Source organism: Lepidochelys kempii, chromosome 22, assembly GCF_965140285.1.
Source record: "Lepidochelys kempii isolate rLepKem1 chromosome 22, rLepKem1.hap1, whole genome shotgun sequence".
NCBI lineage: Eukaryota > Metazoa > Chordata > Testudines > Cheloniidae > Lepidochelys > Lepidochelys kempii.
This window is the reverse complement of record NC_136401.1, coordinates 10730174-10757913: the sequence shown is the minus strand read 5'-3', so window position 1 is coordinate 10757913 and position 27740 is coordinate 10730174. Positions and strand designations below refer to the sequence as shown.

General features: G+C 44.8%; 1 protein-coding gene across 7 annotated transcripts in view; it reads left to right on the top strand.

Moving 5' to 3' along the window:
• The window catches only part of ZBTB44 (zinc finger and BTB domain containing 44), a 154285-nt gene that overhangs the window by 51028 nt on the left and 75517 nt on the right, over positions 1–27740 (top strand). For 2 of the 7 annotated variants that reach the window (XR_012155950.2, XR_012155953.2), the window contains exon 6: positions 12584–13661. The exons of 1 other annotated variant lie outside the window; for it this stretch is intronic. Coding sequence is in view for 3 of the 6 variants with exons in the window: in XM_073321185.2 (XP_073177286.1) it covers positions 303–585 (283 nt within the window). In the remaining 3 variants the exon portion in view is untranslated. Of the gene's footprint in view, positions 1–302; positions 5851–12583; positions 13662–27740 lie in introns of those variants that run through there. 4 more of the 7 variants (XM_073321185.2, XM_073321186.2, XR_012155951.2 and 1 more) reach the window with 3 other exon arrangements.

The following is a 27740-nucleotide window of genomic DNA, read 5'->3' as shown; positions in this document are numbered from 1 at the left end:
CAGGTGGCGATACTAACATCAACTCCCATCCTCCTCAAGGGGCTCAAACCCAGATACGAAGCTACCCCTGAGGAAATATGGTTGCATAAACCATGAAAATTTGATATCCCAGGTATAGCTTCTCCAAACATGTAAATAAAAACTGAGTTATAACACTTAGTGAAGCATATTAGTGAGAAGATTGTAGCCCTAGCTGTGATAATAGTTTCTTTATTCCCTGCGCAATGCAGTAGTTAGCATAGCTGTATCTGATGTTTCTTTGAAAGGTTAACATTCTCTTCTGTCCTTTGCCCCTCTTCTAGTGATTTCCTAGTCCCGGACTACTTAAACCAGGAGCAGGAAGAGACCCTCGGGCAATATGAGCTAGGAGAGCATGGGTTTGAAAGCAACTCCTCTGTCCACATGCCTGTCATTTCACAGGTCTCGTCGACTCAGAATTGCGAAAGCACTTTCCCCTTGGGGTCTTTGGGTGGGTTGGCAGAAAAAGAGGAAGACATGCCGGAGCAGCCAAAGACTAATGCCAGTGCCGAGGCAACCAGTGATGACCCCCCGAAATCAGAGCTGTCCTCTATTACTATTGAATAATTCATGGTTTGGTTTCATTTTTGTTCTTTGGAAAGTGCCTGTGTTTGGTCCTGTACATTTTAATTTAATTTTTTTAAACAAAAGGAGGGAGATTTCCCTTTTTACTTTGTAAGCTACACTTTAAACAGAAAACTGCAACAGACGTTACATTATTTTTCATGACTGAATGATCAGTTCTGTGAAAATGTTTAAGACTGAATGCACAATAAGGTCCTGTCAGAGCATCATAGAAGCTGTGATGCACTTCTAAAGAAGAAGCAATCGACTGAAATCACTTCAACTTCCTTCTTCCACAATTAGAACAGCTCATTAAATTTCTAATGCTTCTGCAGACCCTCTGGTAAAGGGAGAGAATCAGAAGACACTTTTAAAATGACCAGTACAAGCATGCATGCTCGCAAGTTAATTAATGAGCAGAGTTTTGACTAACTTTAAGTAGATGTGTTAATCCTCTGCTTAAAATATGGCATGTCCTGTCTTTGTCCTTACTGTTTTTCAAACTGCTTACTATAACCCTTTTTTGGAAATCGTAAGCATTTCTGAAATATAACAGTACTGTCCTTTTAAAAAATGTCTCTTTACAAAAAAATCTCTGAATCAGTTCTGACAAATTGAGTGATGATGCCATGCCAGGTCCTCCCACTTCTGATATTCCACTCCGCTCATTCAAATAACCTATCCTGATTTGCTTATATGGGGCGAGGCATACAGTCAAGGAAAGTATAAATCCATGCAAGCCTGACAAATCTGTCATCACTGTATCTTTCTGTAAAGGAAACCACCTTTAAAAAAAAGAAAACGTGTCCCAGACTAAAATTCTTAAACCTTGGCCAGACTGCTTGCAGTCCTACTCACTTTCCCCTATCATACATATCACTAATCTCCAAAAGCTGGCTAGAGAGAGTTTACAGAAAGGAAAAAACAAGTTGTTCTTCTTTTGTGCATTATTGCACACTTTTGTGCTTATACATATGCATGTATACTTTCTGGGGTTTTTATTAGTCTGTTTTGGACAAAACAACCAATTTATTCTTTTTAGAGGCCAAGTTTCTAACCCAACAGGGGGTTGTTTATAAAAACCCTATATAACAATGTTAAATTGTTCCTGTTCCAAAACATTTTAAACCTTTGCCAAGTTAGTTTATTAAAGGCTGTTACTCCAGCTACGTACACAGCTCAAGCAAGCAATAAAGTGAAAGATTTGCGATTTCATTTTTTCCAGATTTAGAAATGGCTGTAAATTTTGGGTATGGGATTTTCAGAGCAGTGATTCTCATTTTGTTGCAGGCAGTTTGGGCTATAGTAAAGCTTAAAAACTTAAAGGAGGGATTGTATAAATTCTTTGGCTGCTGATGAAATTAACTCTCTTTGATACATAAACAGCTGTGTTCCACAACCCACAGCATGCTGAGAGTTTAAGTATTACCTGACCTTAGTATTCCAAGGGCATGTGTCAGACTCCCTTGGTTTTAGATCTACGTGGTAAACTCATACCATGGGTATGAGTCCCTCTGTCATGCACACATTGGATTGAAAGGAGTTCAATCCTTGAGGGGGCCATTTAGGGATCTGGGGCAAAAATTGGGGATTGGTCCTGCTTTGAGCAGGGGGTTGGACTAGATGACCTCCTGAGGTCCCTTCCAACCCTGATATTCTATGATTCTATGAAAGAGAAAAATAGAGAAATGTTTTTAAAAAAGGGAGGGAGAGGAGATGCAGAGCTCAAATGGCAAGACTGATTAGTGTGCAATGACTTCAGCAGTTCTAATGTATCTGTAGAACTATGAAATATCTGCTGATAGCAAATCAGTGTAAAGCTTGTTGCACATTGGTAATATTTTAAAAGGCTTCAATGATAACATACTTACACATTTCTAGTGTTTCTTTAAATAAGTTTTCCCTACCCTGTGTTTATGTTAAAAAAAAATTTAATAAGATTCCCAGTTTTTTCCAAATTACTGAAGCTACCTTTTCCCCCCTGTCTCATCTGCAGAAAATGTCACAGCTACAATTCATCTTATATGTCTATCTTGGTCTTTTGTAAAGGGCTTGGAGCAGAACAAATTTTTATTCAAGATACTGTACTATGAAATAGGCCAGTATCCATTGAAGGGACTGGATCAGAGGACCAGTCCTCTTCCACTTCTGATTTCTATAATTAAGAATCCAGTGAGTCAGGACAGTGCCTGTTAAATATTTCTTCCCGCGCCCCCCAGTAGTTCAGGATAAAAGTAGGATCTGGTACTAAACTCTAATTCATGATCCTCTTTCTCTGTTACAGAAGCATAAGTCTTCCTTGTACATGACAATTTTTAGTCAGTCATAAGTTAAAAAGCACTTAGGTACACACACAAACTCGTACTTCACAGCTGGCCCACTGTGTATAATGCACAATGAATTAACACATCACACATGGATGGACTTATTCCTTCTGCCAAAAAAAGATGGTTTTCACCCAGGACAGGATCTGTCGTAACACATAATTCACTGATCATGAGATGTGCAAATGCAGAATACACACACCTAGAATAACTGATTTTTAGATGACTTAAAATTTTGTAGGATGGTTAACTGCTGTCTGAAATGCTGTGGAGAACACATTAAAACTTGGTAGCTACAAGGACAGTATTGTAGCTCTAATCTGTTCTTTGGTTGGTATTTGTAATTGTTTCCTGTTAATATATGTATCCCTTCTCCATAGAGAGGAGTCCAAATGAAATGTAAATCTTCTTTCATTTCTCTTTTCCGTGTCTTTCTGGAAGTGCTCAGTTCTTGGGAGTACTAATGTCCCTCAAAGGAGAGATTTAAAATGTTCTAACATTTTACATCAAGCTCTATTGCTGGATATCCAGGTTCTAAAGCGAGATAAATGTCTAAGTAAGCTGAAAGCAGCAAGCCTTAGATTACACTGGGGATTAAACCTGAAACATAACTTCTTTAAAAGATGTTATCAGAGGGGTTTGATTCCTGGGCTGCTTTTTCTAAAAATAGATACAAGGAATTAAGTTATATTTTGGTTAAAAAGTAAGTTGTTCAGAATTTCTTTCAAATAGAGGAGATTCGGTTTACTGAGGCTGTAGTACCCCTGGCAGCAACTGTTGAATTGACAGGTATTCTCCAAAAGTATTCAGAAAGTGGTTTGAGTGCATTTTCCTTTTGCATAATCTTCTGGTGTACAGAGGATGATCAGTGCATTAAGTGGAAAATCCTTCCTTCCCCCACCCACTTACGCTAGAAGAGGGCCCTGACTACCACAGACCATGGATGGTTCTGCTATATGGCAGGGAGCAAGATTCAGGGACATGGATCTGCATTCCCTACATGTTGGACAGTGCCTCAAGGCGGAGGGGAGAGGGTCACCTCTGGCTCCCCTCTCCCCCACAGAGAGGGGAAGGAGGAGGAGCAGTTGCTTCAGCTGTGCGCTGGCCGATTTGGCCAAGTAATAGTTTCCTTTTGATGCTTGTGCACACAGCTCCCCAGCGATGGGGATACATTCGCATTGAGGAGATTAAACTTTCCCCCAGTACTAATTGGAATGTCAGTTTTCTGCAACATAGTTTTATTATCACAGGTTAAAATTTTTGTGTCCCTTATTAGTTTGTCTTTCTCACTACAATTTGAGTTCAGTTGTCAGGCTAGCAAGTACTGTGGTCAAGTCTCTCATACTGAGAGTTTAGTTGACTAGATCTTTGAAAATGGTTCTGGTTTTCACGAGGCTGAAAGGTGTGAACTTAAACTTTTAAAAAAAGTAATAGCTGCCAATGCAGTAGAATATATTTTATAAAACTATGGTCCCTAGGTACCTTATGGTATAAAATTTTATTGTTTTTAAGATATGGCTTTAAGTTTTTATATGTGGGCTTCCGTCATTTCTTGGTTGCTGGTTTTCCCCTCCAGTCCAAAGACTTCAGCGCATGAGAATTTTGCCATCCTGTTTTCAGGGCATACCCTGTAGCATTTTATATGCAATTTGGAGGGGTAGAGGCTTTGTGCACGCTGCCTGGATTGGCTGGCATAGGTAATATGCAGATGTAGGGAGCACCTTCTGTTCCTAGTTCATTGTGGGCAGAAAAAAGTACTGGTCTCACCATCAAATATAGGGTCGGACTGTGCCTCAACCACATCAGAGGTCACCAGCAGAACATAGTTGGTGCAAAATATTCAGAGGGAATAAACCGTAAAACGTGAACTTTTTAAAAAATACAACAGTAATTGTTAACGCTCTGGGTTTTTGTTAACTTGGTGCATGCTACAACAGTCATTCAGTATCCTACAGGGCTCGCCGACAGATCTGGTTGCACTAAAAAATAAAAATAAAAATAAATCAGTTTCTGGGGCTGCCCTCCTGTATGGACACCACAGTCTTCCTGAGGGTTGATAAAGTCCCCAGAGGAGATTTTTGACCATTTTGTTTAGCTGATGCATGCTTTTGATATTCTGACTATAGCCCTGCCTACAAGAAAGTCCTCAGTGGCTTCCTTGCCCTGCTGTTTCAGTGCCTTGACTCTCTGGGCACTGGCCTTTGATGGAATCCTTGAGCGGGGGGAGGGTAAAGCTGGAGGAAAAATGTGAATTAAATTATCATTGGGCTTCTTTGTGTGTTTTAGTAACAGTGCAACCCTTTTAACTGTGCCAGTCTCCAGTCACCAGCCGTATATCCAGTCGTCATCTCATACACAGTACAGCTTCTCTTGTTGACGCTGGTCACCGCTAGATTACTTGGCATGTTTATTGACTTAACAGAAATGTTTTTTGGTTTTGTTTTTAATGTATACGATGTTTAAATACACTTCACATTTTATATAATACTATCTGGCTATTAGTATTTTTCAGGAACCATAGTTCTTGGTGGCTATATATATTTTTGTGACTTTTTTGTAAACTAAGTGCCGTTTCAACGTTACAATCATTTTTAGAGTTCTTGTAATCAATGTGAATATCATGTTTTTTCAAATCTGTTCTGAGCCTGTAGTGTTTGCTTTGTGATCATATGTGTAATGTATATATTCTGTATAGTTACATTGTACTGAAATACTAGCTTGTTTGATATAAGAAAAGTATGTATTGGGTACTTTTTTGCTAGCCTGATTGTTTAATCTTTAAAAAAAATGTTTTGAAATACAAAAAAAAATAAAAATCTCCAAACTGGTCCCCTTATAGGTCAAAATTAGGGGGGGCAGGAGGAGGAAAAACTAGTTTTGAGTGTCTTTGGATAGAAACATGAAGCTAAGATTTTTCATTAAAATATTAATGTTTTATGGAGTATATACTTGCTTTGTGTCGTTACTTTACGTATGCCTAAGAGTACGGACAACAGACTCGATTCAGCTCGGCTGTAAGCAGGTGCAACTCTCAGTGGGATTTCAGCCTTTTATATTAGGGCTGACTTTGGTCTGAAGTAGTTAAATAGGGTGCAAAACTACTGTTTTCAACATCCTGTTCAGAAGGAAGGTAGCTTTAAACGAAGTGAGTATTAATGAGTGACCGCAGAGACTGCCTGAGTAAGGAGTATTATAAAGAAGTACCTGACATCATTTGACTTTCATACATGTGTGTATGATCCTTGCTATTCTTTTGCCATGTGTTCTGGAGGGGGAAGAAAAAAGGCACAGGGAAGGCTTCCTTCCTAATGTGGTTTTCCTGGTGGAACATCACTGGAAACAGGCCTGTTCTGAAAAGAACAATATTTAAAATGTCATTCGATGGAGTCTTTGCAATTGCAGCTACGAGCTTCAATTTGACCATGGCACAAGCTCAGAGGAAGGGGGCTTAAGCTATGCCATCTCTGTCACCCCTTGCAGTTAAATTAGGCCTGCTTTGACAAGTCCACACGGCCCTGGCTGTGCTAGAACACTTGGCTCTCCACATGGCTAGGGAACTAGTGTCAAGGCACTTGACTTCTGGAATAGCTTGACTGAAATGTTTAAAACTCTACCCAGCCACCTGCATATTTGCCATTCCTGCTATGGTCTGATGTGACTGCCAAATATGAGCATGCTAGCAGTCCAATCCTTGCTGTGTTCAGCATCTGAACTTGGGATTAGAAAACCAAATGGAAAAGCCAATGAGATTCCAGAGTACAGGGTAAGCATCCATGATGAGCTTTGGAGGGGTGGGTTAGAACAGCTTGAGTTTTACGTATTTTGTGCTCTTACTTTCCCCTTTGAAAACTTTGCCTCGTGACTGGTGTATGGTGTGGGAATCATAATGGATTTTGTTTGGGGAACGGCAGGGTTCTGGTAAAAGTGTTTTGGACAGATTCATGATTTGAGATGGAGGCCTTTACACTCTTCTGGTCATACTGTCCTGAAAATAGGAACCTTAGAAAGTCCCTGGGAAGACATTCAGACTGAAATGGGAAAGGAGCAGTGATTCTGAATGAACTGGCACAAATTAAAAACCAACATTCCAATATATGAGTCTCAGTGTGAACATCTGCTGAGATGAGAAAAGACCAATAGTGTGTGTTCCTTTGATAGATCTCAGGGTCCAAAGAGGTCACTTGAGTGTGCAGGCAAGCGGACTTTTGCAATACAAATCCAAATATGCTAAACATGCATTTTAATTTGATGTGAAACTTTTTCTATATTAAAGACCTTGCCTTGGCAGTTGTACTCTGTCTTAGGGTGTCTCTACACTATAATGTGAGCCCAGGGTTAGTAAACCTCGAGTTAGCAGACCCTGAGTTTGCTAACCTAGGGCTTGAGCGTCTACACTTATTTGTAACCTCAGGATAGGAATTGCTCCTCCTGCAGGAAAGCAGGCCAGCGGGTGGTACTTAGGAACTTCTCTTCTTTGACCTTTCTTCATCCAGGCTCTGCCACATAGTTCCAGCAATTGCTCAGGAAATCCAACCTGTGACCACAGAGCCCATTGTGAATAACTTCTCAGTGCAGAATCAGAGGGGGCAGCACTGGCTCATACCAAGGTTAGTTATATGACCCTCAATATTTGTTGGGTCAGTGTATTAATGACTTCAGTGCGTTCCAGCCTTGAAGAGACAGTGCCCTGTTCTAGGAGATATGATTAAGACTATGTCCAAGGGCTGATGGCTGTGGGTCTGCTGCCAAGGTGATAGACATAGAATGCAATGGAAGGGTTGGTGGATGTTATTCCCCAGGGAAAAGAAACTCCCAGCTGAGAACAAATGTCATGTGAAATAGAGCATGGATGATAGAGGAGACGGGTCTTGCTTTCATGGTCAAATCACTACGAGTTTCCTGAAACATTCTGATGAAAATGAAATTTTGACAAAAAATGGAAACACCTTTTTTTTTTTTCCCAAAAAGGATCATATATTCCACCTCCAACTTTAGTGCTTTTCCCATGACGGCATAAAATGACCCCCTTTTAAAAGCTTGACCCTGCACGTTGAAGGCAATGGGTAACACTGACACTGGCTTCAAAGGACCAGGAGCAGCCACTGCAGCCCCAGTTCATCAAAGCATTTAACCACGTGCTTCAAATCATCCTTATTCAGCAACACACTGTTATCTTGTGCTTGCGTGCTTTGCTGATTTGGGGCCTTAATGTGAGTAGCTTCTCTAACTTGTTTTCATCTGAGCGATCTTGAACTTCAGTTTTTAAAGGGCTTCATGGAAACTACATTAGATATTGGACTGGAAACCCCAGAAGAAGCGGCAATAAGGTGGACCAAGATAACATGGAAACGCACAATAGAAGCAGAATAGAAAGCTATCAGAATTACATGGGAAGAAGCTAAGATTGCAGCAGGAGCCCAGCAAAGAGGGAAGGCAGAGATGAAGACCCTATGTTCTGCATTGAATAGAGAGGCATGAGAGAGAGAGAGATGGAAACTATATTATTGTTAGGTTTCAGAGTAACAGCCGTGTTAGTCTGTATTTGCAAAAAGAAAAGGAGTACTTGTGGCACCTTAGAGACTAACCAATTTATTTGAGCATGAGCTTTCGTGAGCTACAGCTCACTTCATCAGTGAAGTGAGCTGTAGCTCACAAAAGCTCATGCTCAAATAAATTGGTTAGTCTCTAAGGTGCCATAAGTACTCCTTTTCTTTATATTATTGTTAGTGTGTATTTACATGAAAACAGACCCATGAACTGTAGAATAAAATCCCGCAGAAAGAAGAGTCTGAAGCACTGCATAATAGACAACAGAACTTTAAAAAAGGAAGAAAAAAAATCCCCTCCAAGTTCAGACTTCATCTTTCCCACAGTTTAACAAAAAATGCCTTTATGTAACGTTGGAGCTATAGTGATCAGTTTCAGGGTTGACGTGACAATAATTATAAACAACTGTTATGTAACCTCTTAGTTGATTGAGCTGAAATTAATAAATTTAAAGGAAAAGACAAACAAAAAAAGAATCCCTTTAGGGAGCTTATGTTTTAAATAAATAAAAATCTTTCAGGTTGACCTTTTTTGCAAAGTTAATGCAAACCCTGGATGAAAAAGCTGCTTGAGGAATAGTTGGCCAAAGGCGCTGCTCTTTAAAAACACTATTTATGTTAAAGGGAGAACCTTGTTTTAAGAGCTAGACACATTTGAGTCTGAAACAGGGCGGTGGTGTTTAATAGTTCATTTTTATGTCAGTTTTGTTTACTTTGTTTAAAACACTTTTTAAAATTTTTTAACATGGGAGCTAGGTGTAAATCAGCCAGGTCCATTGCCTACAATGGAGATACACCTACTGAGGATATGGCCTATATATATATAATTCCCCCTTTGTTTGCCTTTTGCCATCTGAAAAACATTTCCAGGTTTTTGAGTGGAGCTCAAGTCAACATGGCTGGCCTGTGCCAACTGTCTCAGGCTTGCAGGGCGTGGACTATGGGGGTATTTAACTGCGGTGTAGATGTTCAAACCCGGGCTCTGGGACTTGGGGAGGGGAGCCTGAGTCCAATTCAGCTGACATGGGGCAGCGGCGGGCGTTTAATTGCAGTGTAGACATACCCTAGGAAGCCAAGACTGAATTTATGCTTTTCTGTCTCCAGAGGTGTTTCATTAGCACAGTTACCCGTGACATGTTCTACTGCGTGCTGCTTACTGAATCAACTCAAGCAATCCAAATCCCTTTCCAAACAGACCCCGATTAACCTCATTCTTCCACACTTCCTTTAGCCCTTTATGTCCTGTGCACAGCCACACCGTTCAAGAGGGAGCCGGATAAACTAATTGAGTGAATTTAGTGTCTCTGTGCAATGTAGATGTTCTTATTTGATTTGAATCTGTTCAGTTACATTTGGTTTTCTGCTGTTTATTGTTTAAATGACAAGACCCTACTTTGTAATAGTTCCCAGAGGTGGAGTTCTATGGCATTTAAATCAGGGGATGTGGACTCAGGGGGCCTGGGTTCTCTGCCATCAATTTGCTGTGTGACTTGAGTAAGTCACTTCGTCAGTCCTTGCCTGTGTAAAATGAGGATAATGAGACCTTGCCTTTATTTGCAAAATTCTTTGAGATCTTTGGAGGAAAGGTGCTGTGTCAATGTAAAGGCCACACTTAAGGGTGCTGTTATGAATGTGTTTGCTAAGGGTAAAATTCGCCCCTCTGTATTTTCTAAATCCCACTTAAGCCCTGTTTTGAGGATGTAAGTGGTGCATGGGCGTTGTGCTGGCCCTCTGTTCGGGGGTGAATTTCACCCTAGATACGTTCATGTTCTGGCTGCAACATGTCCTCACTAGTGCTGTTTAGTCACTTGGACACTGCAGTGATTGGCCTGGCATTAAACCTAAATGAATGGATTGATCACAGCAGTATGTTGATTGTCTGTGCAAGTCTGATCTTAACAGGAGACGCATCCTGCCACCTCCAGCAGGTCAAGTCCCTGACTTAAGCAAATAGTTTTGAAGTATTCCTGTGTAATTTCTTGCAGTTTTGCTTAACCTTTCAACTCTCTCTTCTACTGATATTCAGCGTGGTCCAGCAGTTAGGGCACTGAATTGGAATTCAGTAGGCCATCTGCCACTGCATGAACTTAGGTAAGTCACGCCACCTGTCTGCCTCAGTTTCCCCACCCACCTTCATCTTGTCTACTTAGTACCTGCCCTGAAGAGCTTAGTCTCTTTTATTAGGTGTATGTACAGCACTGGCACGACTGGTCACAATCTTAGCTGGACAATCTGGGTGCTACTGTCATGCTAATAATAATAATGATTTGGCTGATTATTTTTAGTTGCTCCTTTGATTGCTTACTTGAGTGAGAGCTCACCAGGGGTCAGGAGTTACTCTCCAATTTTCTTACAGCAGGAATTTTCTTTAAAGCCCTTCATAAGCGGTGTCCTCCAAACATGGCTATAATAAGCAAGCCATAAAAATGTGTGATGTTGCCTGGCTGGTGGAAATGTGTGATTAAGGACATATCCAATTGTGACGCATGACTGGAAAGCGTTAAGCATCCTGCAGGATAAATAACTTAAATTCAACCCTTAAAGACATATGGAGAGATAATGTTTGTGTTTTTCTTTATTTACATATATATGGTAGTGGTCAACAATGTAATCAAACAGTCCCTGTCTATGCTGTATTCTGTTACTTCAGAGATCAAAAGGACATCTTAACATTTAAATTAACTGTAAACATAGGATATGCTGTATTCATCTCCCTTTTGAATATGCTGTATTCATCTCCCATCTGTGAATGGTGGAAAAACAGGCAATTGCCTTATGTTAATAATTACCTGCGATGCTTAGGAAATGGGTCCACTTCAAATTTCCCATGAGTGCCTATTGTTCATGAAGGACTCTGAGCTGTCACAAGAGAGCCTGAAACTGTATAAAAGTAATAGCTTGGGTCCTGATCCTGTGATCTCAGATCTGCTTGAGGCTTCATGCAGGGGAAGTCTAAGCCACAAGGACTGAGATCCTGGACTCTGGACCACTCTGAATATAAACACTGGACTATAACCTATGAACTATTTTGGAAATAACTCTTTGCATCTACAAAGCTCTCCATCTCTGCCATGAATCTGAATCTCAAGATTGTACTCAAGTCTGTATGTATACTGATCTTTTAACCAATACTCACTCTCTCCTTTTTAAATAAATTTTAGTCTAGTTAGTAAGTAAGTAAGTAAGTAAGTAGTTAGTAAGAATTGGCTGTAAGCATATATTTGGGTAAGATCTAGAATATTCATTAACTTGGGAGGTAATGTGTCCAATCCTTTAGGATTGGTAGAACTTTTTTATATGATGAATAAGATTTTCAGTAATCCTCATCGTATTTGACTTGGGTGTCTGGGTGAAGGCCTGAGGCTGGGTTACTTTAAGAGAACTGCATTGATGGCTTCTGGGTAACCAGTAAGGTATTACAGAAGCTGTTTTGTGCTGGTTTGGTAAATCTAAGTGTTGGAATATCCACCAGCTTTGGGGATTGTCTGCCCCGTTCTTTGCAGTTCACCCTAATCAAGTGACCTCAGTTGGCTCCCCTGGGACTCCGGTCACACCAATATAAATTATAAAACTATATACGTCCTATGAATTTAGAGCTGCTGAAAGATTGACACAGCCCTGGGGACTGATTTTCCTCCACAGAACAGGTTACAGCGGAGACCACTGTAGTGCAAGTTTCTCCAGACTGCCTCGTTGCTCTGCCTCAACCCTGACCTGAAATGACCTAGACTGAGCAGATCACTGGTCATTCTGTCCTTGGAGCGCCAATGGGACGGCGTCACAAGTGCCAGTTGCCAGGGTCCTTTTTCTTGGTGATGTAGGCGCCTGTTTATTGAGATCCACCAAACTCATTAACACACAGTGTGCGCAGAGTGGTACGAGACATACAAGGAGGTATAGTTTGTGCTCTCAGGATCTCACGGGCTACATACAGAGGCATTCTGGGTTTTGCATGGCTCTGCTCTGAGCAATCAAATTCCATGTTTTAAGAGCTACGTTGGTTTCGAATTAGTTGCCAAAAACAGCATTTGAAAAACAAAGTGGGTTTTACTTATTCCTATAAACTCAAATACCTTGACAGATTACTCTGATGTGTTTTCTAAAAACTTGGCATGTGGATTGATATTGTAGATGCCAAGTGACTGCCCAGGGTGAATTGGTCTGACATGTGTAGCCTGGAAAAACAGAAGCATCGAACGGGAAAGCTGGCAGACTCCTAATGGCATGCACAGGGCTGATGAGCCTGACGAGAACAACTGTCCTCCACACATCTGGGGTCTCTCGTGGTTGGCCCTAGCAGGTAACAGCCACACAAGCCCCGAGTGGTAAGTATGTACATGCAGCACGTTGACTGATAAAGTGGAATGAGCGGTAACATGGGATGGGGCCAGACTCTGTACAGAGAGAACCAGTCTGCTCAGGTCAGGTTTTCAGTACTTCATTGTATGTTTATTTCCCCCATGTCCCGTTTGGAGCCCTGAAAATCCTTTCTGATGTTCCTGCTTTTGATGCCCTTTTCTTCCCAAAATAAGCCAGATGGACTATGATCCACCCAGCACCGACCTAAGAGACCCATGGGAGCCCATCCATGCTTCCCCAATTGTCCCATAGCATGAGGCACCCTCTCCTTCCACTGCCTGAGTGTGTTGCCTCCTCAGTGCACTCAGACCCTGCCTGTCCAGGAGCCCAGGCTCTCCAGTTTGGCAATGCAGAGCCATTAGCGGCTAGCTGAGCCCACTGGATTTTTCCACTCCAAATCTAGTGGTTGGGTTTACAGAGATATGGACCCAACACCAAACCCTGGATCTAAGCACCGCCAGACTTCTTGGGGGTGGCTCATCCAAACCCATGCGCAAGGTCAGAAGGTTTGCAGGTGTACCCTGACTTCATAGCAAAGTGAACCAAGCCCCTGTTTGCTTTGGGCTGTTTGGAAACTGACACAATTTAGTGGCATGAGCTCATCTCTTGATTTAATATTCCCTGGTAGCGGGGGTTGTTTTGGTTTGGCTTTTCTTTTTTGTGTTGCGGGGGACAGGTTGTTCTTGCTTTGTTTCAGTTTGCATCTGTAACACATCAAGTGCTTCCACACAGAGGAGGTAGCCTGTAGTTTTCCACGTACAATCTCTCTGCTTCCACTCCGCTCAGTGCATGGAGATGTTTGTTCTATGCTAAAACAACGGGGCAGGCAAAACCGCAAGTAAATCAGACTGTGAGTTTTTTTCCACTTTTAATAACAGTTTACTATTCTGTAAGTGCATATAAAGCATATGTCCCGTTCATCTAGCCAAGGAGCTTGATAGTCCATCAGCAAGAACTACCATAGGTCTAGGGAGACTGATTTATACAAGCGAGAATACACATGCCAGGAGCTGGCAGCAACTTGCTCCTTCTTTTTTTTTTTTTTTTTTAAACAACTTGGCAAATCCTCTTCTTCTCCTTCATCCAAACTTTTGCCTTTTATAGTCGTTGAATAATGCTTTTTATTTCTGGAAAAAATGTATATAGTAACATTTTTCATCAGCCATTTTTCTTCCTTTTCTGAACAATATGGGGTGCAGAGAACCCTAGCTACACAACAGTCAGTTGCTGATTGAACCCCCCCCCCCCCCCCCCCCGCATGAACAGTCATACGCACTGTAACCTGCGCACCGTGCCTGGAATGCACACCCTCCGGCATGGACTCACGCACTCTCTCTTGTACGGGCTTAGACATGTGCACATCCACACACACACACACACAAACGCACCACACTCATGCAACCCCTGGCACCCATTCTCATGCTCACATGCGTGAGCATACATAAACGTACATTCGTATGTATGTGTACAGACATACAGGTATATTAACTCATGCACGGACTCATGGAGATCAGTACCCCCACCCCCCGATCCCTGCATACTGGTACATGCACAGCATCAGCCATCGTCTCATCCACGTTTCAACTTTTCTTGCCCACTTGGACTTACACGTTTGCAATTTTTCCACACATGCAGGGACACATTCAGATGTGGATGGACAGATCCTCAGACACACATTATTAGACACACACTGTCTCACACAAGCATATAGATTTATGATTTGTTGTGAGTGGAAAACAGCTGGGTCAGGTTAATCAAATACAGCAGAAGATTTAAGGCCAAATATTGAAAAGCAGTGTCTGGTAGTGAGGGGAAATTCTTAAAAGCACAATGGTTTCATGGCTCTGTGTCAGCACAAGAAGATGTGTGTCTGGCTACGCTAAACATCAGCACTAGGTCTGTTTCACTCCAGGAGTGCTCTCAGATGTCGGGGGGGAGGGCAAAATCCATGTTGGGTTTGGCCCCACGCACCAGGGACGTCATTTTGGAGCACTGGCGTTTCAGAGGGGGATGCTGAGTTGCATAGCATGGGAACTGCAGCAAAGGGAATTACAGTTAACCCCCTGCTCATGCCACAGTCGATCAGAACGCTGCTTCCCTGTCATGTGTTTTCTGTCTGTCCCTTCCCATCCTTGCCAATGACTAAGATGTGTGTTTGCTACCATGACAGTAAGTGTGACTAAATGACCCAAACAGCTAAGTCTCCTGTGTGGTACAGCTGAATACCAGATACTGCAAAGCTGAATGGGTCAAGGTGATAGAACTTTTTACCCTGAGGTCGCTGGTTTACAGCCAGACCAGACTGGGAGTGACTGTGACCAATTGATGGTTGTTCTGTAGCCTACATGGAATGAGTTGGTGGATTCTCAGTCCAGTTGCTGGGCATCCACGTTGTAAGAATCATCCCTTCAGCTGTCTCTAATTCACCCCCTTCTTGGCAGCCTCTGCAGAGAGCCCAATGAGTTGAATGGCCACAGAGCCTGGACTCCCATCATTCCCCTGATTTGGGTCTGTCCAGTTCAGGGTAACAGCACATTAGCAGGGACAGAGGGGGGTGGACACTTGCATTACCGTTGCCTGGGCTATACCTGTTCGCTGGCTAACCGGAGTGCCTAATTCTGCAGGGCTGTCAATTCAGTCTGTCTCACAAGTGCCGTAAGGGCTGGAAAGGTTTGGAAATAATCAACTGCAGAGGAAATAATTTCATCTCAGGATTCTGCTGGCTGACGATGCTCACAATTTATGATGCCCCGGAAGCTGAGGCTGGGATTATTTCTGTGCGACTCCCACAGCTGCTGCTTGGCAGCGCCGTGACTGTGTTAGAAATGACTGAACTAGATCAATACAAGCAGAGCTGACCTATAAACATCCATGAGCCTGAGTGCTGGGGCTCAATTTAGTTGAGTACGGATGGGAGCCACTCCTTTCCCTGCACCTCCGTCTCCTTCTGTCCATAGGTAGTGCTGCCTGGGTGGAACTGCCTCCTCCTTGACCCCATGATTCCTCTGTTCCCATCTGGCAGATGGGACATGCTGCTCTGCAGTGACTTCTCTTCTCCCAGAGAAGACCTGCATCTCCTAGTCTCTCATGCCCTGACTGATGTTGGTTGGGCAAAAGAGGTAGTCCATTTCCTCATGTGGGACACCTGGCTTGGAAGAAAGGCAGGTCTAGTGGGAGGGCACTGGGCTGAGCCTCAAGAGACCTGGGATCAATTCGTCCTTGGCCAAGACAGTTAATCTACCCCATGCCTCAGTTCCCCATAGCACTTCCCTGCCTCTCGGTGGTGCAATGAGGATAAATCCGTTCATGATTGTGGGCTGCTCAGACTCTCTGGTGAGGGAAGCCAGGTAAGTACCTGCATAGATTGGGAGGTGTGTTGTGCTCCCCTCCGCTGATTGGCTGACATAGAGCCCAGGGATTCTCTACCTGGCTCTGCCACTGACTACCTGTGATATAAAGAGCAAGTTGTGTAACCTTACTGGGCCTTGGTTTCCCAGCTTACTATATAACCAAGTGCTTTGTGGAAGCACTTGGCGATCGTCAGATGAAAGGCACAGTGTAATTGCAGAGTATTCTATGCATTACATGAAGAGATCATCAATGTGCCTGCTCGTTAAAGAACCTGTAACAAAAGCTCATTTCTGACAGGCTTGGTTTTGTCTGGGCATCCACATTCTGTTTCTTTGTAGGTAGATGAGCCTTGGCAGGTATAGAGTATGTGCTGAACACATGGTCTACAGAGATGAGAACCAGCTGCTTCTTCCAGATGTTTCATTCCTCTTTCCTGTTTGTTGCACTTCAGGATAGGAACCTCTTCAGCTGTGTGAGACACTCACTGTTCTAGGATCTCTGGGGGTGGAGGGGAGAGATTAGTCTTGTGTGATGTCAGCAAGAAATGGAAGCAGAAACAAAGTTTCCCACTTTTGTGGGGACATGCTTGAAGGGACTTGGAGCTCTGGCTCTTCCCGTTGTTCATGTGTTTGCCTGCTGTGAGATAAGAGAGGCCAGAAAGGAGAGCTGCGAATTACAACTGAAAACACTGATGTTCTTTCCGTGCTCATATTGTCCTGGCAGCGTTCATGGTGGGCAAATGGAACTGGATACAATAGAATCCTCAGGTTTCAGAGTAGCAGCCATGTTAGTCTGTATTCGCAAAAAGAAAAGGAGGACCTCCTGGCTCAATCCTTGCTCAGAACTTAGACCCAGTTCAGATCCCCTTTAGGCGTTGTCTGCTGGAGCCTCGCAAGGGAGCTTAACGCCCTTCGTCAAGCCTCATTTTACCATGCATAAGCGCAGCTCGGAGGTCTGTGTAAATGGGGCAGTAGGCAATAATAGGGGATGTTTACTCTGCATCACAAGGGGTGGCTGCAGTTTGTGGTGACGTACCCAAGCTAGCTAACTCGGGTGCCAGACGAAGTGAAGCCATGACAGCATGCGCTCCAGCATGGACTGTTCAAGTTCACTCAGGACCCCGGGTGATTACTTGCATGCTGCTGCAGCTTCACTTCTCCAGTCCCTGAGCTGGCCCAATTAAAGCTAGCTTGGGTAGGTCTAGGGAAGCTACAGTCCCATCCCGTGATTGCGGTGGACACATACCCTTGGAGACTTGCACAAATGTGGGGTAATTTCCCCCTGTTGTTTTAATTGGGGGGGGGGAGAGAATGACTTCTGTGCTCTGGTTGGGGCTGGCGTGATATGGAGAGTCTGTTCTCAACCACTCTCAGTAGGACCAGGAAGCACCAGAAACCTAACTGGGGAGAGCCGTTCTTGTGAGCTTGCCAGCCCAGTTTTGCAGACTTGAGCTTTGGATAAGCAATCCTTGTTTTGAACCAACTTTGGATGGTCTGGGAAGCTTACCTAACACTTGGTAGGATCCTTCTCTGAGAATTGTGTCATGTGGAGGGAAGGGAAAATATTTTCACCATGCAGGAGCTTTTCATTCTAGTTGTTGGAGCTGGGGGTCCCGATGGATGTGCATAGAAATATTTTTACAGATGTCAGAGGTGTGGTATCCGGGACTGTGGTTTGTCCCCTTGGAATATCTCACGCTATTAATGCTTTTCTACTGTGGATCACAAAGCTCTCTAATGAAGTGGATAAGCATTGCTAACTCTGCCCCAAAGCGGATGGGACACTGAGTCTCAGAGATTGACACGACTAGGCCCATCTGCAAGGAAGTTGATGGAAAGCTGGGGTCTCCTGAGCACCAATCTTGTGCTCTATCTCCTGGGCCTGGCCATATCTATCTCACAGGTAAGGGCCACATGCAAAGTTCTAATTCAGAGCTGGGCCTGAACATTTGCTATAGCTTGGGGGCGATTGCAGATCTAAGATTTCACATCAGACCGCACCTCTGATCCGGACATTTCAAAAACCCTTTGGTAGCTGAAATAGAATCATCATAGAATATCAGGGTTGGAAGGGACCTCAGGAGGTCATCTAGTCCAATCCCCTGCTCAAAGAAAGACCAATCCCCAACTAAATCATCCCAGCCAGGGCTTTGTCGAGCCTGACCTTAAAAACCTCAAAGGAAGGAGAATCCACCACCTCCCTAGGTAACGCATTACAGTGCTTCACCACTCTCTTAGTGAAATACTGTTTCCTAATATCCAACCTAGACCTCCCCCACTGCAACTTGAGACCATTACTCCTTGTTCTGTCATCTGCTACCACTGAGAACAGTCTAGATCCATCCTCTTTGGAACCCCCTTTCAGGTTGTTGAAAGCAGCTACTAAATCCCCCCTCATTCTTCTCTTCCGCAGAGTAAACAATCCCAGTTCCCTCAGCCTCTCCTCGTAAGTCATGTGTTCCAGTCCCCTAATCATTTTTCTTGCCCTCCGCTGGACTATCTCCAATTTTTCCACATCCTTCTTGTAGTGTGGGGCCCAAAACTAGACACAGTACTCCAGATGAGGCCTCACCAATGTCGAATAGAGGGGAACGATCACGTCCCTCCATCTGCTGGCAATGCCCCTATTTATACAGCCCAAAATGCCATTGGCCTTCTTGCCACCAAGGGCACACTGTTGACTCATAGCCAGCTTCTCATCCACTGTCACCCCTAGGTCCTTTTCTGCAGAACTGCTGCCTAGCCATTCGGTCCCTAGTCTGTAGCGGTGCATGGGATTCTTCCGTCCTAAGTGCAGGACCCTGCACTTGTCCTTGTTGAACCTCATCAGATTTCTTTTGGCCCAAACCTCTAATTTGTCTAGGTCCCTCTGTATCCTATCCCTACCCTCCAGTGTATCTACGTCTTCTCCCAGTTTAGTGTCATCTGCAAACTTGCTGAGGGTGCAATCCACACCATCCTCCAGATCATTAATGAAGATATTGAACAAAACCAGCCCCAGGACCGACCCTTGGGGCACTCCGCTTGATACCGGCTGCCAACTAGACATGGAGCCATTGATCACTACCCATTGAGCCTGAGGATCTAGCCAGCTTTATAGACACAGAAATATAGAAATAAACACAGCTTCAGGAGCAAAGAGCCTTGTTTTGGTTTGTTTTTTTGTGGGAGTTAAACCACGCATAGTACAGAGCAGCGAAACTGGTGGAAGACCCCCAAAGAGAACTGGCACTGGGATCCGTCCCTCCCACATGCTCGGCTCAGGAAGAACAACGTGCAGCTGCCAAATTTCCCCATTAAAATGTTGAGTTCCCTCTCCCCGCACCAACCAAATAAAGCTTGATTGAAACGAGCCGTTTTCATCTTCAGTGCTGCGATGTTTTGTTCCTGACTGTGAGTCAATGATTTTTCCAGTCCCTCCCCCATGATAAACAAGTGCAGGCTGAATGTGGCCCAAAGGAAAATGTGATTCCCTGCCACATGCCTCCCCACTACCAATAATAACCATATGGCCGCTCCCAGATCCCCTCTTTCCAACCAGCAGAAGCGCAAGCAAGAATTAGCCCTGGCATACATAACACATACATAACATAACACATACATAACAGGGGCTGAACCCAGCATTGCCTGCAGCTGGGCTGTGCACACCCACTAAACACAGTCCCATCCTGCCACAATCACAGAGCCTTGTGCTGTGGCCCGAGTAGCTCTCCCAAGCTAAGCAGGGTTGGGTTGAGGGGGTGCTTGAATGGGAGATCTATGAAAAAGGAGCCGTGCCGCTGGGATGGCTCTGAGATGCTTTTTTGTTGCATGCTAGGGGAACCGTGTGCAATTCTGTATGCCTGCAGCAAGTAATTTGATGGGCATGTATACAGGGGATTTTTAGGACCAACTTCTCCCACCAGACCTAGAGCAGTGGTTTTCAACCTGTGGTCGACAGACCCCTTGGGGGGGGTCTGCAGACTATGTCTAAGATTTCCAAAGGGGTCCACACCTTCATTCAAAAATTTTTAGGGGTCCACAAATGGAAAAAAAAGGTTGAAAACCACTGACCTATAGGGACAATCAAGGATGTATAGCATTACGGCCCCCTCCAGCCAGAAAGCCAAAAGGCAAAGAATCCATCAGTCAAGCCCTGTATCTAAAGTCCCTGTCTGCCCACATTTTGCAAGTGCTCACAGGCCACCCATTGCAGCCCCACAGAGGGTGGGGACAAGGCCCATGAAGCTACTATGTCCTAAAGTGGCCCTTTAGTTGCAGTGACATCTGCCTCCTTCGTAGGTTGAGCTGCCTAGATGCTACCTGCAGGTTGAAGTTCTATGTATCTCATTCTCAGGAGTTCGGAAAAGTCCAACAATTGTTTGTCTGTTTTTGCGGGGGCGGGGAGGGCCCTGATACAGAAGCCATCATCGCCATATGGGTGCAGAACCACAACTCCAGCAACCTGAGCATCCCAAGCAGGTCAAACATTGCCCGACTGAGACGCTCATGACATGCTGGGCAGAAGCCTCCACCTCCCAGGTGTGCAAGACGACATCATGTTCATCACCCCACCCATTCGTCAACCACTGTTGAGTGACTCTGGCTACATTTGAGAGTGGCACCTTCAGTAGGAGGGTTCTCTAAGCAATAACAACAACAACAAAAGATATGCCACTTCCTCCTCGGTGCACCGTTCATTAATTCTACAGTGTGTCCTTGAGTGTGTCTATTGATTGGACCAGGGAAGATGGATGTATGTTCCTCAAGGGAACCCTCATAGGTAATTCCTTCAGTCATAGTCCTTTCTCTGCCCATCCTCTATCCCACACTCCTCCCCTGGAAGAGATGCACTGCCTTAGATCCTTGTATCTTTTATTCCCATTTTCCTACCCTAATTTCTTCCCTAGTTCAGCAGCCTCTTTCTGGAAAAGAGCCAGTGGACTGGCACCTTATCTTCAGAGCTTGAATGACAGGTTCTTTGCTTCCTGGTAGGTTGACGCCATAACGCAGCACATCCTTGACTGTCCCTAGTGGCAGGATGAGAAAAGAGCAGAGGAATTACCACTCTGGCCTGTTGTTTTCCCTTTCGTAATCATCCACAGAAAAGGGCAGGTAGGTCAAAGTTGTGCTTGGGTAGGTTGGTCATCATTAGCAGTAGGTGGGAGGGAGGAAATCTCCAGACCAGACAGCACAGCTGGTAAACAAACATGGAGTGCAGGGATGAGCATGTTAGTCAGGCATTCAGTAATTCCATCAGTGTTCTGACTGCTAAGGAGCGATGGGAGAGCTGGAGACTGGCCCCCTGTATTGTCCTACTCTGGTAGTTTTAGTTGCTGCCAAGCCAGGTTTAGCCTCAGTCAGAGAACAGTGAAGACACAAACGGAGGCATAACCAAGATTTGGGGAAACCCCAACTTTCAGTTAACTGCAGTTACACTTTGCCCTCCTGTAGAACTTTCTGTTCCTCCCTCTAATTCAGGCATTTCCATCATAGGCCCTAACCCTAGTGCCTGGCACTGGTGTCGGAGAGTCCAAAAGTGTTTCAAAAACACTAAGGAATTAGGCTGGGATATCAAAGGAAGCTCAGGAAGTTAGATGCCCAAGTTCCATAGAAATTCAGGGGGGGATTTTCAAAAGTGCCATGGGGAGTTAGGTGTCCATTTGCCCTGGACTCCTGCATGGGACTTGTGCTCCTAAAATCCCTTAAGTGCTTTCCAAAATCTTCCCCTCAGTGGGAGTTACAGGTGGGTTTTTCAATAGTGTCTACATGACAGAGGCACACAACTTGCCCTGAAACTCAATGAGGGTTGTGCTCCTAAATCACCTTTAACTCCTACTGAATTTTAATGCATTTTAGGAGCAAATTCTCATAGTCTCCTTTGGGCAATTCCAGCTTTGAGTCCCTCGCCTTCCCAGCGTAGGTCAGCATTAGCCCAGCTTTTCAAAATATTTCAGCTTTCAAAAACATTTTTATGGACTTGTAAATACTATAAATACTTTGTTTCTTTCCCCTTACAGGAGGAGGCTGGCAAGTAGCCTTTGGGCCAGGAGTGACAAGTTTTTTTTAGTACAGAGGCTGTTTTATCTCTGTTTTGCAGATGGGGAAACAGAGACAGATTAATGACTCGCCTGTGTCCGCTGCCTTCTGCCCCCTCTCTCTATCTGTGCTTAGGTACATATCTGGCCCCCCATTACTGAGCCCTTCACACTCTAACAGTACACCTGTGACTTTGGGCAGAGCTATTATCCCCATTTTACAGATGGGGAATTGAGGTCCAGCGCTGCTAAAGTGACTTGCCCAAGGTCCCAGAGGAGGTTTGTGGTGAAGCAGGGTATTGAATCCAACTGTCCAAAATCCTGGGCTGGTTCCCTAACCACTGGGCCATCCTTCCTCTCTTCCAGCCCTGTACTTTGCTTGCCCTATGTACGATTTCTACTTGGATGGCATCCCTTTTCAATTTTTGATACCACAGAGTCTCTGAAGCTCTCTACCGAGATTTGACCTCTCAGTATTTTGTATTTTAATTGGCTGGCCATTCTTCCTCAATTTGGAGTTATCGAGGCAACAAGAAGAGAAATTTTTTTAAGCATTAAAAATCTTAGCAGGGTGACGTTTATTAAAAACCTGAAGAGAATAGCTAGCTTGTGGAAGCTTTACTCAGACATCAGTCCGTCGGCAGAGGCCTGTTTGTGTTTTAGAATCCTTGTCCTCTCCCTAGATGAAAGCCCTGCAGAAGGATTTTGTTTTTCAGACAGAAGGCAAGCCAAGTTGGTGATTTCATCCCAAGGCAGGCTGTGTCAAGCTGGTCCTATTCAAGCATGCAGGAAATCAACCTTTGGAGCTCATTCAGAAAAGAAGAGGGAGGGAGGGAGATTCTTAAACTGAACTCCAGGCAAGCAGGAAAGATGCCTTCTGTCATCAGGGTGCTCCAGGGGATGGCTCCTCACCCTTTGAAGGATGAGCTGGCAACATTTCAAACAACATTTCTTAATCCCCAGTTATTCCAAAGAGCAATTTGATCTCTGCCCTCCTGGGGCTGCGGGAGGGGCATACGCTGCATCACTCCGATACGGGGTCAGGTGGCGACCACAGGCCCAGGCGACTTGTCCCAAGCTGCTGTAAATCCAGTGCATGTTTTTCTGGTTAGAACAATTGTTGCCTAATTAAAACAGATGCTTTCTGGGCTTTAATGGGGCTTAGTGAAGGGACAGGGGGCGGGGGGGAGAGCGCAAGCTATGGGCAAAGGAGAGGAATGGGGAGGCTAATTGGCAGCTGTAGAAAGGAGATGGAGGAGGGATTTAATTTCCAGCAAAATAGTTCTGTATGAGCTGTGTGAACATTCTTCACTTGACGTACTTCAAGAGCAGCTAGAGCATGGACTGCAACCGCACCGGCTGCAGAGCATGGATGGTCCAGAGGTTAGAGCACTTGAGGACAACTCAGGAGATCTTTATTCTTTTCCTGGCTCTGCCGCAGACATTTTCCATGACTGTGGGCCAGTCACTGAATCTCTCTGTGGTTCTGCGCCTCAGCTGTAAAATTAGGTTGATAGTCCTTCCACACAGGGGTGTTGTGAGAAAAGATTTTGCTAATGTAGGTGAAGTTCCTGGATGCTTGGTGATGGGGGCTCTAAGTATCTAGATACCTTTATTGTGCTGCTGTCCCTTGCCCCGGAAAGGCCACCTATAGCGATGAGAAGTGAGTTAAGTTTCCATGGACAATTTGGTTGCAGATCTCTTATCTCTCTGCAGCAACAGCCAATTAATATTGGTTGTAATGTGGGCATCAACAACTGGATTCGGAACCTCCTTTCTGTTAGACCACCAGACAGTCCACAGCTGACTGTCAGCCAGAGTGATCCTGACCAAGATTTGAAGTGGCAACTAGGAAGTCACAGGCTCCATAGCTCAACCCCTATCCCATGGACATACTCAAGTCCCATCACAGAATGAAGATCTGTTGGGCAGAGTTTTGGTTACTTTCCGATTTCTCCCATTGAGCCCAGTCACCTGTTGCAGTCTGATGGCACTGTACCTCTAGATCATTGTTTTGCAAAGTTGGCTAGCAACCAAAGGTAACCATAATTGAAGAGTGATGTGGTGCCTTATGAAAAATGAGTGGGAGGTGAGGAGGGGCTCAGATTCATTCCCAGTGGGCAGGTGTCCAGATCACGCAAGTCACAGTGGCAGTCTTGGCAGAGAGGCCAAACATAGAACTTGACTCTCTCACCGTGTAGGTGCAGGATGAAGAACATTGGCTGGATGTAAGAACAATAGGACAATGGACCAAACTACGCTGGGGAGTCATGGAAGTTCCTTCCCTAGAGGTTTTCAGCAGGAGGCTGGATAACCATCTATCTTGGATGGTTTAGAGACAACAAATCCTGCATCTTCCCAGAGGGTTAGACTAGCTGACCTTGTGGTCTCTTCTAACACTATGGTTCTTTGATTCTATGGCGTATTGCCTAGCCACTGCCCATTTGCCAATAGACAGTACATCTGATGCCAGGGCTGTGAACTTGACACCTACCTGGGCTCTGTAGCCTCACCCTATTTAAGGGGGCAGGAATTCTGTTGTTGTGGTGGGCTCCACTTGCCAACCGGGGATCAATTTAAATAGGCTGTGCCCACCACCCCAGGATTTATATAGTCTGACACCTACTACCAGGTCTAACTTCACTTGAAGTATGTGTGTAAAGGGGCCAGTCACTGGATGTAATGGAGCCTGGATATCCAGAGTGTGCTATGCTGCACAGATCCCTTTCACGGTGTGGGCTTGTTCACCCACAGAAGTTGTACTGGTTTAAGCTAAACCAGCGTGCATGCTTGTGTGGATGCTCACAAATCAGTTTTAAATGGGCTATATAGGTTTAGCTTGCACCTTTAAATTTATCACTGCAAGCTAAACCTCTATGAGCCAAACTGAAACTAATTTGTGTGTATTCCCACAAGGGTTTTGCACCAGTTTCACTGAATCAGTTTAAAATCACACCTTTAGTTACTTATTCAATTATGGTCATACAATGTTGTGTATAGCCCAGGCCACGCCTGCCCTGCCCTGTATCAGAACATTATCCAAATCAGCATTTTCCAGTGCTCCCCATGATGCTGCCCCAGAAGCACTCAAAGGTGGCTGTCAAAATCGCCACTATGACGGGTGTTCACTTTGTTGGCCATATCACCAGGGAGATCAAAGATCAAATAGGCCTGGGTGCTGGAGTTGCTCACCCATGCTTAACCGTGGCCTGAAAGGCACATTGGAGAAGGAGTCAGGGGGCAGTTTGATCTGCTGCTGGCCGTGCTGTCCCAATTCTGTGTTTGTACAGCACCTAGCACAATCAGGTCCTGTTCTATGACTGGGGACTGTAGGTGGTACAAGAATACAAATAATAATAATAATAGAGGCTATTAGCCATCAGGGATGTCACTCTTAACAACCTGCACTGACGTACTATATTTAAACAAAAGTTAATCACAAGTTTATCAATGTGAAAACCTTGCTGGGATTACATGTTCCCAACTGAACTCTGCATGAGTTCTTTGTAGGGCAAGCAGAGTTTGCTGGGGGTTTTCACTGTAGAAAATCAAATCTACGCCTTTGCAGGTCTCCTACAACACAGAAGGACTTCAAGGAATGCAAACTCTCCTTTCGAGCAGTTGCTTTTATGGACTTTTTTTTTTTTTAAACAAGCTCTTTCTGTTGTGAATAATGCAGACAAAATGTTTGCAACTTGGCCCAGAGGATGGGAAAAATGCAGGGACCGAAAGCCAAGGCAGTATCTCAATGTCGACACTTGTTAGACAATTTTTATTTAGTGGCTGGTGCTGGAATCTGCCCACGCAAGCTGGGGGCTGAGGAAATAGAATGTGAGCACATCTGCTTGAGGAGCTGCTGTCTGACTTGGGGAGCATCTTGTGGTAATTAGGGGTATTTGCGCCTTTAATTTAATTGACTAGAGGGGCTTTTGCCTTTCTTTTGAGTTTATTCTCATAAAGCCAAGATATCCCAAAACACTAAGAACCCTCTGCCTTTACCTCATGCCCTTTATCCCAGGGAGCTCAAAGCACCTTGCAAAGGTGCAGTAAGTAGTGTTGTTACCATGGAAACACTGAAGCCTGCGGTTAGTGTCAGAGCCAGAACACAGGGCCTGCAACTCCCAACTCCCAAGCTCCAACCACTAATTTACACTCCCCTTTCCATGGCAGCATAGGAATGGTAGTTTCCTTTGCCAGTAACATGCATTCCCTTGCTATTGTTGTGGCAATTGTAATCCAGCTTCTCGTCCTGCCTGACCACAGGCCTGTGTGTCTGATGCCACCACGTGCGGTCATGGACCCTGCAAGGTCAAATTCAGCTTTGTAGGATTTTGCCACACTATAGGGTGACCCATCCATCCATCCTAATGGGCCATCTCTTATTTTGTGCCTTCTAGCCTATGATCTAGAAGTGAGGAAAAGGTGTTGTTAAGAAAATATTGGAATCAGTGCACTGGGGGGGAAATAATAATACTCCGCTCTCTGTAATGCATTTCCTCTGTAGATCTCAAAAGCACTTTGCAAAGGAGAGCGGGATCATTGTCCCCATTTTACAGTGGGGGAAACTGAGGCACAGAGTGGCAAAGTGACTTGTCCAAGATCACACCCAGAGTCATGAGAAGAGAAGCTGTTTCCCGAGTTTGAGTACCCATCCAGTACTCTGTTAGAGCCAGGGTTCTGAACCAGCGGGTTATGACCACTGTACTGTTTTCATATTGCTAAATGGGGAAAAGGCCCCAGTATGGACTAAGGACCTTGCACATGACTATATGAAGGAACAAACTAACCAGCTGCAGTGTGATAAGCTATCACACTTCAAAAGGTGGAACACCTCTAAAGCTGGAGAACAAATTAATTCTTGTTCCTCCCCAGCAATACGTCCCTTGTTCCCTCGATGCTCCCATACCTCTGGCTGCCCTTCCCCTTTTGACTCCCTGCCATACCTCCTCCTTCCTCTGGCTCCCCATATGTTCCCCCCCCCCCCAACTACCCACAAGTTCCCTGCCTAGAGAGACCCTATCAGGAGCATGGTCCCCAGCTGGCCTGTGGCTATGGACTTATGTTTAGAGCACCTGTCTGCATAGACCCACACAGCCCACAACTTTCACTGTATCTCTGCAGCCAAAAGTGTGTGTGTGGGGGGGCGGGTCTAGGCAAAGAGTCCTGGATGACCCCTAGAGCGATCCTGTGGGACTCTACCCATATGGACGCAGCACAGAGCACCTACCCCACATCTGCTAAGAAAAATGGGCCATAGAACGGGGTGTTCTGGGAGCAGGTGCCTAAACTTAGGAAAGTCCAGGCTGTCATGCTGGTTTCTTTTTTCTTTTTTTCCCCTCTCTTCTTCGGAATGGGCAGCCGCTGTCCTGCCTGTGGGAGAGCCACTTTGGCCAGGGACTCCCTAGTTTCTCAGGGGTGAAATAGGCCGGGAGGCTGCAGAGCTCTGTGTGATGAGACATAACTGTGTCCCAGGGGAACTGCTGAGAAGCACTTGGCCAGGGGAGGGGCACGTGTCCCAGTGACAACCAGGCCAAGGCCAGACAGTGTGACTGAGGGACGATT